Genomic DNA, 14,535 nt, shown 5'->3' with positions numbered 1-14,535 from the left:
TAAATTAACAGTGATCTTTCTGCCTCTGACTTTCTCTCTGCCTCTGCCTCTCTCTCTCTCTCTCTCTCTTTGTCTCAATGCCTCTGCCTCTGTCTTTCTGCCTCTCTCTGCTTTTGCTTCTGCCTTTGCCTCTCTGCCTCTCTCTCTCTCTCTCTCTCTCTCTCTCTCTCTCTCTCTCCATCTCTGCCTCTCTCTGCCTCTCTGCCTCTCTCTCTCTCTCTCTCTCTCTCTCTCTCTCTCTCTCTCTCTCTCTCTCTCTGCCTCTCTGCCTCTCTCCATCTCTGCCTCTCTGCCCCCTGCCTCTCTCTGCCTCTCTCTCTCCCTCTCCCTCCCCCGCTCTCTCTCTCCCTCTCTCGCTCTGCCTCTTTGCCTCTGCCTCCCAAAAGCTAGAATTGCAGGCATGAGCTTTTCCCAGCTACTCTAATACTCTTTACAATAGTGAGGGCAAAGGCAGACATTACTAGGATGGGATTATTATAATAATCCAAGAGAAAAAAGACGGTGGTAATGACAGAAGAGGTGAGAACTGACCAAATTCTATAAGGGTATGTGGGTGTGTGGAGGGCTCTGTCTGTGTGTGCTGTATGTATATGGTGTGTGTGTGTGTATGTGTGTGTGTCTGTGTGTGTGTGTGTGTGTGTGTGTATCTGTGTCTGTGTCTGTGTGGGTGTCTATGTTTGTGTCGGTATGTGGAGTTTGGGTCTGTGGCTATGTGTGTATACCTTTTTATTGTTGAGGATTCAATCCAGGGCTTTACAGACTAAGCACCTGTTATATCACTGAGCCACATGCCCAGTCTAGATATTTTTTAAGAGGAGAATCAATAAGGTTTGTTGCAATGCTGGATGCAGACTTTGCCAGGAAGATATCAACAAGCACTCCAAGGTTTGACCTGAGCACTGTAAAGACAGCATTGATATTAAACAAAATAACAGCAGCTTCAGAAGAAACAGTGGATAGCCCCAACAGGCAGAGGACCAGAAGGAGGGCACAAATCAACAGTGCTTTTGACCTGCTGTGTTGATGGTGACTATCTGCTACTTAGAAATCCTATAAAGGGAGTGTTGTTGTATCACTATGAAGAGATATCATGACTTTAGTGTTGTTGTATCACTATGAAGAGATATCATGACCAAGGCAACATATAGAAGAAAGCATTTAATCAGGGGCTGGCTTACAGTTCCATGATCATCATGATGGGAAGCAGGGCAACAGGCCAGCATGGTGTTGGAGAAGTAGCTGAGAGCTAAATCCAGATCCTTGGGCAACAGGCAGGAAAGAGTAAGACTGTGCCTGGCATGAGCCTTTGAAACCTCAAAGCCCACCCCAAGTGACACACCTCTTTGAACAAGGTGACAGCTAATTTTTCCCAAACAATTCTACCCACTAGGGGCAAAGATGCAAATCTATGAGCCTATGGAAGGCACTCTCATACCAACCATGACAGGGGCATTTCAAGTATATATGGTATCATCTCCCATTCAGAAAGCTCCTGACACCACTGTGGTTAGAATACAGTGTTGCTACTCAAATCAGGTGTCTCATGGTGCTACAGATACTGGTCTCATTCAGGTACCTAAGGGGAACAGAACTGTGATCCTTATATTAATTTTTCAGTTTAGGGTAAAAAAGGTTTACATCATAGCCAAACAGTTAGACATAGGATAGTATTTGTCTCTCATTAATGATGTTATGAAATCTACTCATTTCCCTGAGCTATTCTTCTAATGGTTTCCAGGTCTGACTGCATTTAAATTCTTTTGTTTCTGTTGGAACAGCTTCCTCGTGTTTTAAATTCTCAGACACCAACTAGAGTAGCCATGCTCATGTCTGCTCAGTTTTTAACCATATATGTACATTCTAGATGACACTAAATGTGGAATTTAAAGATAAGCAGATATAGTCAGGAAAAATACACTATAATATCATATATATGTGAGTGTATATATATATATATATATATATATATATATATATACATATATTATATACAGGGGACATACCTTCAAACAGACCAAATATTACAAATATTATTCTCCCTACCCCTCCTAAGAACTGGTCACATCCATCTGGAACATTATATCACCATTAACCTTTGTCAAAGTCTACATGACAAGTGGATTGTTTTATTTACGGTGTTACTACCTGTCATAGTTTGGTGAACTTGGCATAACACAAGCCCTATTCAGAAAGATGGGGTCTTCTTTGAACTATGTTTATTAGATTGACCTGCAGACATGCCTATGAGACATTTTCTTGGATAATGATTGACATGGGACGGCCCGGCTTACTGTAGGCAGTATCACCCATGGGCAAATAGATGGGGCTAGGCTGAATAAGAAAGCAGACTTAGCAAGCTGGGGAGATCAACCCAGTAAAGAGCACTCCTCCATCGTTCCTGACTTGAGTCCCTGCTCCGACTTCCCTGTATGATGGATGCACGGACTACAGCCTTTAAGCTGAAATGAACCCTTTCCTCCCCAAGTTGCTTTGAGTCAGTGTTTCTTCAGAGCAATAGAAAGCAAACTAGAATACTGCCCAACAGGAAAATCAGGGTTTTTCCCCATTGTTTTTTGACATGTGTTGTGTAAGAAAGCATCATTAAGTAGAAAGAAAAATTTTGAAATTATCTGTACTTAGAAAATTCTAATTCATCATAACATGCTGTTACTAACTCAACGATAATAGTAATAATAATAATAAACAGCCAGCTGTTTCATTTGCTTTGAGGATTGATGCTTTTATATTAAACAAAAATTGTACATGTGGTGAGTCTATAACAATTAGAGCATGTAGCTAGAACTGCATCATTATGAAACAGTTGAGATACATTTTATAACATTGAAACAAAATAAGAGGACAGGAAACAGCAGTCATTCTTACATATTTCCACCAGAGGGCAATAAACTTATATTGGATTTCATTTTTTTTAAGGTTCCCATAGTCATAAGATTTTTTGTCATAATATCAAACATGTATGGATCAAAATATTGCCTATTAATCCTTTGAATTTGTACAAAAGTATGGAGAAGGCTTATTAATCTAATTTTCCCATTTTATGTTCTTTAACTAAATGCAGTAAATCAGAAACATGAAAAAAACCTCAGTATATACTTGGTCATTTATAAAAGATGAATTATGCATGAAATAATAAAGCTCATAGCTAAACTATTATAACTTGGATAGCCTATATCTTTTAATGCTCAGCAATATATCTCCAAAACACTGCTAGAAGCCATTGTGTTCAGAAGTAAAATCCTGATGATAATAGTTCATCAACAACAAAAAGTACAAAATATGCTTATACCATCTAAGAAAGCCCAAACACAGTTGTACACAATTCTATCAGTACTTATAGATACATCATGAATTTTTTATTCATTTCATTTTGCTTACATTGAAGTGAAAGAGGTTTTAAAGGTAGATAGAAAGCACGCTGAGTTAAAGCAACTGAGGCAGCATCCTAGGCATTGTTCTCGTGTTCCTTAAATGACTGCGGGAAGGTAGAACCCAGCTGGTGTTCTCATAATCCTATACGTAGAAAGTCCCGTAAGTGGGGTTCACACCATCCTCTGGTTCTCACAACACCCTATCCATTGGGAAACAGAAGCAAACTGGAAAGCAGTGAGCATGATCACTGGGACTTGGCTGAGATTCTAAGTATAAAAGAGAGACGGAGTCAGGCCTCTCGGTTTGTTTGTTTTTTTCCCATTGGTAAGCATCAGGCCTCTCGTTTTAATATCAGTCCTCTGCCCAATGCCTATTTGGTATTATAAGCGTGAGCAAGGCCAAGCATTCTGTCCCTAGCTGTCGGGTAGGCTGTGGTGAGGTGCGCTACACCAGCTTTACTCTGAAAAAGATTTCAGCAAGTCTTTCACGTGCTAAGAAATCCAAAGCCCTTAAACAATAAGCAAAGGCACCATAACTGCAATAATCTTTACTCACGTGACACACGTCAAGTAATACCCATTGAATCTATCGTGAGACACACGGGGAGGCTTTGCATTGTACAGTCACACAGCCTCCCTCCTCTGGTTATGTTCCTAACCTGGCAGTCTCTCTGTCGACCTGTCTAACATACCTCTTCCCAGAGGCTGGCCAGGAGTGTCCGTCACTTGGGCCACTCGGGATTCACCAGCCTGTCACATTCTGTCGCCATTGTAGATTTAAGATCTAACACCCACCGGAAGGTTTTCTCAAAGTCTGCCACGGGGCCACTCTACCACTACAGGTGACACACCTTTGGAGCCCCCAAGCTCCACCAGTCCTTCAGTGACAATCCTTATCTTCTATTTTGCCCCCATTTTTTTTTCCTTTCTCAAAGAAGACAAATATCCTTATCCTAATCTACAAAATGAACCCAGGCTACATTTGTCCTGCCCACTCCACCGAGGTCCCAGGACTCACACATGCTAAAATTGCCTTAATATTCCTAGCGCCTTGTCCAAAGCAGAGTCCTGGTAACAGGTTATTAGGTCAAAAGGGCTACATTTCTAACTTGATACAAAAACTGTCTACCAACAAAACTTAAAAGTAATTAAGTGTTAGCTCACCATGTGCAAAATAAAATTAAGAAAAAAAAAGTTACAGGCCAGAAGGAACTGATTTAGTCTAAATAGCATGCTTTGGGGTGGATTTTATTGATTTTCAAGAGTCCATAAAACGAGGAGAAATGGCCCATGGACGTCACCATCATGGACTGGATAGAGAGAGGTGCTCGCCTGTGTTACTATCCCCAAACATTCTAGGATGTGGAAGCTGTGAGAACGGAAGCCCAGAAGGACAGACTTGTTCTACAGAGCTTTGTGTGTGTGTCTGTGTGTGTGTGTGTGTGTGTGTGTGTATCCTCCCTTGGCTGCTGTGAGTTCTGTAGGTTCCTACTGAACAAGGAGCTTCTGAGGTCGTCTGCAGCCTGTTATTTTGTGTGTGTGTGTGTGTGTGTGTGTGTGTGTGTGTGTGCAAAGAGCCATGGACTTTCATCTACTAGATTTTCTATTGTTCCATGAAAATATAAAGTGTTAATCCAAAGAAAACTGGGGAGCTGAATTGGTTATAGTGTGGCTAATCATCCCCCAGGAACAGAAAACAAAGTTACCTAAGCCACTACTGTCTGAATCTACATGAAACTAGAAAAACAAATGACTCAAGTGCTACTATATGGCCGCATATTTTCGAAGCCTCTGGCTTCTGAAACGCTAAGAAGATTAACTAGTACATTACATAAAAACAAAAGTTATTGAAATAGCAAAGATATAAGTAATTTATGTGGCACTTACTGGAGTCCGTGGCACGTTGACAGGGCAACAAATGAGACAGGGTTTCCCCGGATCTGGCCCTGGTAATAACAGTGTTCTCCTCCCTGGAAAGAGAAAGAGAAGGGTGAGCATGGCCGGCCAGGGACATGGGGCCATATTGTTTCTACAGAAGAGCTCTCCCACCGCTCCTCCATAGACGGTGCTTTGCACAGCGTTTCACCACCCCGATTAGATTTATCCAGTCGCTTCCAGCAGAATTCATCACAAATGTACCTACCAAGCAGACACCAAAGCAAAAGGCATGGGAATAAAGATGGACTTAACTTTGCTTTTATGCAGGTGCTCCCAGAAGAGCCAAAAAACCAACACTGAGATAAATGAGTAGCCCTTGCACCAGGATAGGATTAATAATCTCTCTCTCAGCTCTGAGTGATAAAACTCTAAGCAACACTGAGGTGGCAATTTAACATCCAGCTGAGCAGAAAGGACCTGCAAGCATTTGATAGTCATTAGATGCTTGGGATACAGAGAAATATCTGGTTTTATGGTGTTCTTGTTTATCATGTTCTTTCTCAAAGTGGGAGCTGCTTTCCTGGGAAGCAGATTGGGGGCAAAGTTTAAAACAGTTAGCTTTCTTCTGCAACTGGTTGTGTCAACTGGATTCAGCCAAGAAGCTCATCTGGCATCCTATGGTGTTTGTTGTCTTTAAATATTGGATGTTGTGAACATGACCCAGAGACCTCAGCAGTACGGAGGGGATCAGAGCCTCTTAGAAGGACAGGTCTCTTGCCCAGCAGACTTACCAACCACATCAGAATCTGCATTTTAGCACAGACAGTAATGATTTATATGAGTATAAAAGTTTGAAAAGCTCTGCTTTAAATCACCTCTCCCATTCTCCCACTATTTTATTTATTCAGCATCAGAGAGCCTCTCATTAAATTAATATTCCGAGGTTTTTAAAAAGAGTGAAACAGGAAGGACTGATGGAATGGGTAACTGAAGTAGAAACGTCACCCGCTTTAGTCTTCCTTAAAAACTAACCCTACTTAAAATACCCAGCACTTGGCAAGGAAAGAGGGGAGAATGAGAAGATCCTGGGGACAGGGGGTCTCTAGGCCACTTCTCTTGAGATACTCCCACAGCAGCAAGGAGCACTCAATCTCTTTATTCACCAAACAGAGACGATTATCTTGTTGGGCTGTTGTGAGATCAACTGAGCTAATACACACAGAGAGTTTGGAATATGCTTTGCCATGATAAGCACTCAGTGTTTGCTGCCATTACTGTTATTGTTTTCTATTGATTTACACATGCAATCATATTAAATTCTAATATCAATCTTAAAAGAAATATGATAATCTATACTATTTAGAAGGCTATAACTTTTTCTTTTTGAGATTATACTATAATTACATCATTTTTGATTCCCTTTCCTGCCTCCAAAACTCCCATATACCCATCTTGCTCTCTTTCAAAGCTCTGGTCTCTCTCTCTCTCTCTCTCTCTCTCTCTCTCTCTCTCTCTCTCTCTAATTAATTGCTTTTACAGGAATATGTGTATCTATAGATACATATATATTCCTAAATATTGCCTTCTTAGTCTGTATAATATTACTTGTATCTTTATTTTCAAGGCTGACAGCTTAGTATTGGAAAGTCAATTGGTGTTATCTAATTGTACTTCTCTGGGGAAGACTGTTTCTCCTACATGGTTACCCATAATTCTTTGTACAGGATTGAGAGCGTGTGGGCATATCTCTGCCAACTGTGATACGTCTACTCCTGTTCCCCTTGTTTAGCTCAGGGTTAGGCATTCATGTTGGTGAGTCTTTATTGGTTTAGCTTCTAACACTACTGTGAAAAAGAATCTCACAGAAAACTCTGGTCCTCTGGATCTTAAAATCCTGCCTGCAGTGCACCCTGAGCCTTGGGTGCAGGAGTGTTGTGTATCCACTGGGACTTGACTCCAGGGCTATGTACTCTGAAAGGCAAAACTTCTAAGACTCAAGGCTGCCTCCTACCCTTGAATGTGCTAATTAGAGATGCAAACTTGGGATGGGTACAAATGCTGTATTTCTTTTCTAACACTACTTAGGAGCTGGAGCAATAGCTCGAGCCTTAGGTTCTCCATGGGTCTCCTAGACCGATTTATTTTGCATTTGTTCTTTTATCTTACCCTACTCCTTTTAGGGACAGGAGAGTATAAATATTCTCCAGTGGGCTATGAGAATGGTAAGGTGTCCATAGATTCCATTAAAATTGGGCAAGCAAGCATATGCTTCAGATAGTTCTTGTTTTCTGGACACATCTGATTGCACCAGAAATCAGAACACTAGCTTCGCACAGACCATATAAAAAGGTCAACGGTTGATGAGGTGGCCTGTACAGACAGAGAAGGCTCTGTTTAAAGTGTTTCTTTCAACTCAACTGTGACCAATCCAAAAGGATTTCCCCCCTCAGAGGTCTCAGAACACAACAGTAATGCATGAAGAGAGAAGAAAGCAGAAAGATGAAAAGGAAGTTAATCACAATAATTTCCATGTCAGACTAGAAAAGAGAAGAATTCAGCAAACACCATTTGAAGATATATGCTAATGAAATAGGCTACCAGAAATATAAGTTATTAAAGTTTCTTTTTAAATACCTACTATGGAATCATGTCATTGTATGACTATAAGGAGGACAAATATTCATTTTTAAAAAGAACATCCCTCTACTGTATTGGAGGAAGAGTTAGATGATTAGATAATAGAAAACAATCTTCCATTAATTTCCAATTTAGGAAAAATAGGAGTCAGTCCCAAAACAGCATATGATCCAGAGCCTGTGCACGAAAGCCTGACACTGCAAATGCAAAGAGGAACTCAATATGGTTGACTCACTGCAAAATGTTTCCCTGACACTTCAAAGAAGCATAAACAGGAGCGAGAGGGACCGCCTCAGCCTGGGCTATTACAATTCAATTAAAAAGGCCCTCAATTGGCAGCATGTGTAATTCTTCCAGATAGTGGCAAAAAGTTTTCTTAGTGTTATAAATTCATCAGATGGTATTTACAATAAATTAACAATTATTTACATGAGGAAGTGATGGAAGCAGGAGGGGCTGCCCAGTGGTTAGAAGCACTGGTTGCTGTAGCAGAAAACTGTGTTCAACTCCCAGCACCTGTAACTCTGCTTCCAGGAGATCTGATATCCTCAACTTGTCATTGGAAGCAGTGCATGCACATGATCTACAGACATGCAGGCAAAACACCAATAAACTTATAAATAAATAAATAAATAAATAAATAAATAAATAAATAAATTCTTGCCCACCGAATCCAAGAACACATCAAAACGATCATCCACCATGATCAAGTAGGCTTCATCCCAGGGATGCAGGGATGGTTCAATATAAGGAAATCCATAAATGCTATCCACTACATAAACAAACTCAAAGAAAAAAAAACACATGATCATTTCATTAGATGCTGAAAAAAGCATTTGACAAAATTCAGCATCCTTCTATGCTAAAAGTATTGGAAAGGACAGGAATTCAAGGCCTATACCTAAACATAGTAAAAGCAATATACAGCAAACCGGTAGCCAACATCAAACGAAAAGGAGAAAAACTTGAAGCAATCCCACTGAAATCAGGGACTAGACAAGGCTGCCCCCTCTCTCCATATCTTTTCAATATAGTTCTTGAAGTCCTAGCTAGAGCAATTAGACAACATAAGGAAGTCAAAGGGATACAAATTGGAAAGGAAGAAGTCAAACTATCACTATTTGCAGATGATATGATAGTATACTTAAGTGACCCTAAAAACTCTACTAGAGAACTCCTACAGCTGATAAACAACTTCAGCAAAGTGGCTGGCTACAAAATCAATGCAAGCAAATCAGTAGCCTTCATATACTCAAAGGACAAGGAGACTGAAAAAGAAATTAGGGAAATGACTCCCTTCACAATAGCTACAAACAGCATAAAGTATCTTGGGGTAACTCTAACCAAACAAGTGAAAGACCTATATGACAAGAACTTCAGATCTCTGAAGAAGGGAATCGAAGAAGATCTCAGAAAATGGAAAAAACTTCCATGATCGTGGATTGGCAGGATTAATATAGTTAAAATGGCCATCTTGCCAAAGGCAATCTACAGATTCAATGCTATTCCCATAAAAATCCCAACCCAGTTCTTCATAGAGCTAGAAAGAGCAATTCTCAAATTCATCTGGAACAACAAAAAACTCAGGATAGCTAAAACTATTCTCAACAGTAAAAGAACTTCAGGGGGATTCAGTATCCCAGACTTTAAACTTTACTACAGAGCAATAGTGATAAAACTGCATGGTATTGGTAAAATGTCAGGCAAGCGGATCAATGGAATAGGATTGAAGACCCAGAAATGAACTAACACACCTATGGTCACTTAATCTTCAACAAAGGGGCTGAAAGCATCCAGTGAAAAAAAGAGAATCTTTTCAATAAATGGTGCTGGTTCAATTGGAGGTCAGCATGCAGAAGATTGCTAATCGATCCATTCTTATCTCCTTGTACTAAGTTCAACTCCAAATGGATCAAGGACCTCCACATAAAACCTGACACACTGAAACTAATAGAAAAGAAACTGGGGAAGACCCTTGAGGACATGGGCACAGGGGGAAAGTTCCTGAATAGAACACCAATAGCTTATGCTCTAAGATCAAGAATTGACAAATGGGACCTCATAAAATTACAAAGTTTCTGTAAGGCAAAGGACACCGTCAAAAGGACAAAACCTCAACAACAGATTGGGAAAGGATCTTCACCAACCCTAAATCCGACAGAGGCCTAATATCTAATATATACAAAGAACTCAAGGTAGAACCCAGAGAACCAAATAAGCCCATTAAAAAGTGGGGTACGGAGCTAAACAAAGAATTTTCACATGAAGAACTTCGGAGGGCTGAGAAACACCTTAAGAAATGTTCAACATCATTAATCATTAGGGAAATGCATATCAAAACAACCCTGAGATTTCACCTCACACCAGTCAGAATGGCTATGGTCAAAAACTCAGGAGACAGCAGGTGTTGGCGAGGATGTGGAGAAAGAGGAACACTCCTCCTCTGTTGGTGGGATTGCAAGATGGTGCAACCACTTTGGAAATCAGTTTGGTGGTTCCTCAGAAAACTGGGCATGACACTTCTGAGGACCCTGTTATACCACACTCCTGGGCATATACCCAGAGGATTCTTCAGCATGCAATAAGGGCACATGCTCCACTATGTTCATAACAGCCCTATTTGTAGTAGCCAGAAGCTGGAAAGAACCCAGGTGTCCTTCAACAAAGGAATGGATACCAAAAATGTGGTATATTTACACAATGGAGTACTATTCAGCCATTAGAAACAATGAATTCATGAAATTCTTAGACAAATGGATGGAGCTGGAGAACATCATACTAAGTGAGGCAACCCAGTCTCAAAAGATCAGTCATGGTATGCACTCACTGATAAGTGGATATTAGCTTAGAAACTTTGAGTACCCAAGACATAATCCACATATTAAATGATGTCCAAAAAGAATGGAGGAGTGGCCCCTGGTTCTGGAAAGACTCAGTGCAAGAGTATAGGGGAATTCCAGAACAGGGAAGTGGGAAGGGGTAGATGGAGGAACAGGGGGACAGAAGAGGGCTTATGGGACTTGTGCGGAGTGGGGACCCAGAAAAGGGGAAATCACTTGAAATGTAAATAAAAAATATATCAATAAAAAATAAAAATAAAATAATAAATAAATAGTAATGAAGTTTATTTTCTTTTAACATTTCTGGTAATACGTATTATTTTAGACAAAAGACATTAAAGTTAATGAAGTATCTTAGTTCATTTATATTAATATAAATGACCAATTGTACATTTTAAGAAGTATCTAATCTATAATTTTTAAATGACATACATTTAGGATGAATATTCTAAGAATTTAATCTGTTTATGGCAAAGAATAAAATTACATTCCGCACATACACTGTGGAAGACATAGTTATCTCCAATAAGTAAAACTACCATTTTGAAAGATTTTGTGCATCATATTAGGAATGTATTACATTTTATAATTATCTCTATACAGTTCAAATTCTAATATCAATCTTAACAGAAATGCTGCAATCCCTATACTGCTTACAAATATGCATGCTTTCTCTGAATAATAACTTTTAATCTTTTGATATGCATGCTACTCTCCAAATAATCACAGAGGTTAGGTACATAGTAAGGGACCAGAGGGGAGGGGAGGGTCTTCCAAGAGAGCGGAATAGAACAAAATGCTATGAAGAGATACAGGGAAATCAGAATGAGAGAGGCTAAGGGGAAGGGAATGGGAGAATAGGGTGAAGTGGTGAATGTGGAGAGGAACAACTAAAACTAAAAGGCTTTTGAAAAATCATATGGAAACCTTCTATTATAGAAGCTCCCTAAAACATATATATTATGTTATATATATTTGTATATAACATAATATAATATATTATAACATAATATATTATATATATATATATGAAAGAAATTTAAATAGGGTCACCATATAATGAAGGAGACAATGTGCCAACTAGATATTTTATGCCACCAAGTAAAACCTCTAACACAGACACACATACACACACACACACACACACACTCACACACACACACAACAATCCAACGACAACAAAAACAATGGGTTTTACCTTATTGAGTTACAGGTCAAAGGAGTCCATGGGTGCTACCCCTCCTCCCCCAAAATAATCAAAGGATATTGCCAAAGCTATTGGTTGCTGTCCACAACCTGATGGTAAGACACTAGTACTGAAGCCAACACTTATTTGGGTCATCAAACATGAAGTTGAGCTGTTGAACTAGCATCTGCTTATTAGTGAGTGCATACCATATGCTTTCTTTTGTGACTGGGATACCTCGCTCAGGATGACACTTTCTAATTCCATCCATTTGCCTAAGAATTTCACAAATTCATTGTTTTTAATAGCCAAATAGTACTCCATTGTGTATATATACCACAGTTTCTGTATCCATTCCTCTGTTGAGGGATATCTGGGAACTTTCCAGCTTCTGGCTATTATAAATAAGGCAGCTATGAACATAGTGGAGCATGTGTCCTTATTACATGTAGGAGCACTTTCTGGGTATATGTCCAGGAGAGGTATAGCTGGGTCCACAGGTAGTACTATGTCTAATTTTCTGAGGAATCACCAAACTGATTTCCAGAGTGGTTTTACAAGCTTGTAGTCCCACCAACAATGGAGAAGTGTTCCTCTTTCCTCACATCCTCTCCAGCATCTGCTGTCCCCTGAGTTTTTCATCTTAGCCATTCTGACTGGTGTGAGGTGGAATCTCAGTGTTGTTTTGATTTGCATTTCCCTGATAACTAAGGATGCTGAACATTTCTTTAGGTGCTTTAGAGCCATTTGAGTTTTCTCAGTTGAGAATTAAACAAGTTGCAATTCACCCAGCACAGGAAGCTCCAGAAGAATGACTTAAGTGAGGATGCTATGGTTCCTCTGAGAAAGGGAACAAAATGCTCACAGGAGCAACAAGGGAGGCAATGTGTGGAGCAGAGTCTGAAGTAAAGGCCACCCAGCAAGTGCCCTACCTGGGGATGCATCCTATAAATAGTCAGCAAACCCCGACACTACGATGAGAAGCGTGTACCAAAAGGAGCATGCCATGGCTGTCTCCAGAGGGGCCCTGCCAGAGTCTTATGAATTCAGAAGCAGAAACTAGCAACCAAGCTTGGACTGAGCTTGGGGTCCCCAACGGAGGATCTGGGAGGGTTGTCTGGAGGAGCTGAAGGGTTATATAGCCCCATGGGAAAAACAATGACTTTGGACACCCAGACACCCCAAGACTCCCAGGGACTGAATCATCAACCAAGGGGTATTCATGGTTCCTGCCAAAAATGTGGCAGAGGAATGCCTTTTTGGGCATCAGTGGGAGGAGTGGTCTTTGGTCAGGTAAAGGCTCAATAGAAGCCACAACAAAGGGAAACAGATGGGGGGGAGGAAGTTGAGGGGGAGGTGGGACTGTGTTGGGTAGAGGGGCATCAACAACAGAATACAAGAATACAAGAGACAGAAGAAAGAATCTCAGGTGCTGAAGATAGCATAGAAAACATTGACTCAACAGTCAAAGAAAATGCAAAACGCATAAAGCTGATAACCCAAAACATCCAGGAACTCCAGGACACAATAAGAAGACCAAATGTAAGGATTATAGGTATAGTCAAGAGCGAGGATTTACATCTTAAAGGCCCAGTAAATACCTTCAACAAAATTGTAGAAGAAAACTTCCCTAACCTAGAGAAAGAGATGCCCATGAACATACAAGAAGCCTTCAGAACTCCAAACAAACTGGAACAGAACAGAAAGTCTTCCCAGCACATAATAATCAAAACATCAAATTCACTAAACAAAGAAAGAATATTAAAAGCAGTAAGGGAAAAAGGGCATGTAACTTATAAAGGCAGACCTGTCAGAACCACACCAAACTTCTCACCAGAAACTATGAAATCTAGAAGATCCTGGGCAGACCTCATACAGACCCTAAGAGAACACAAATGCCAGCCCAGGCTACTATACCGAGAAAAACTCTCAATCATCATAGATGGAGAAACCAAGATATTCCATGATAAAAGCAAATTTACACAGTTTCTGTCCACAAATTCAGCCCTACAAAGGATAATTGATGGAAAATGCCAACACAAGGAGAGAAATCACACCCTAAAAAAAGCAAAAAAGTAATCTTCCAACAAACCCAAAAGAAGATACCCACACAAACATAAAAATAATATCAAAAATAAGAGGAAGCAACAATCACTATTCCCTAATATCTCTTAAGAACAATGGACTCAACTCCCCAATAAAAAGACATAGACTAAGGAAATATTTCTCATGTAAATCTTCAATTTTATCAGAAAATGTTTATAATTCCCCTTTTAATTAATTTAGTAATGTTTTTATGTCCACCATTTTATCTGCATTATTTTTCATGATAATCTTCAATTTTAATGTTTTTCTATATACTTCCTCTATTTTATCAGAAATGTTTTCAGTGTAAATCTTTGATTTTATCACAAATGTTTCTAATTCCACATTCAATTAATTTAGAGTTTTTATATCTACCATTTTATATGTAAAATTTTCCATGAAATAGTCAATTTTAACGTGTTTGTCTATTTATTTCTTGAGTTTTGCCAGAAATTTTTTTCATGTAAATCCTCAATGTTATCTGAAAATGCTTATAATTGCACCTTCAATCAACTTAGAA

The 14,535-nt window shown here is 39.6% G+C and overlaps 1 protein-coding gene across 2 annotated transcripts in view; it reads right to left on the bottom strand.

Annotated features, from left to right (window-relative positions):
- The window catches only part of Adam22 (ADAM metallopeptidase domain 22), a 226,204-nt gene that overhangs the window by 71,295 nt on the left and 140,374 nt on the right, over nt 1-14,535 (bottom strand). For both annotated transcript variants that reach the window (XM_052173159.1, XM_052173158.1), the window contains exon 5: nt 5,277-5,359. In XM_052173159.1, the coding sequence (XP_052029119.1) occupies nt 5,277-5,359 (83 nt within the window). The remainder of the gene's footprint in view (nt 1-5,276; nt 5,360-14,535) is intronic.

This window comes from Apodemus sylvaticus, chromosome 2, assembly GCF_947179515.1.
Source record: "Apodemus sylvaticus chromosome 2, mApoSyl1.1, whole genome shotgun sequence".
Taxonomy (NCBI): Eukaryota; Metazoa; Chordata; class Mammalia; order Rodentia; family Muridae; genus Apodemus; species Apodemus sylvaticus.
This window is presented reverse-complemented; position numbering and strand designations above follow the sequence as displayed.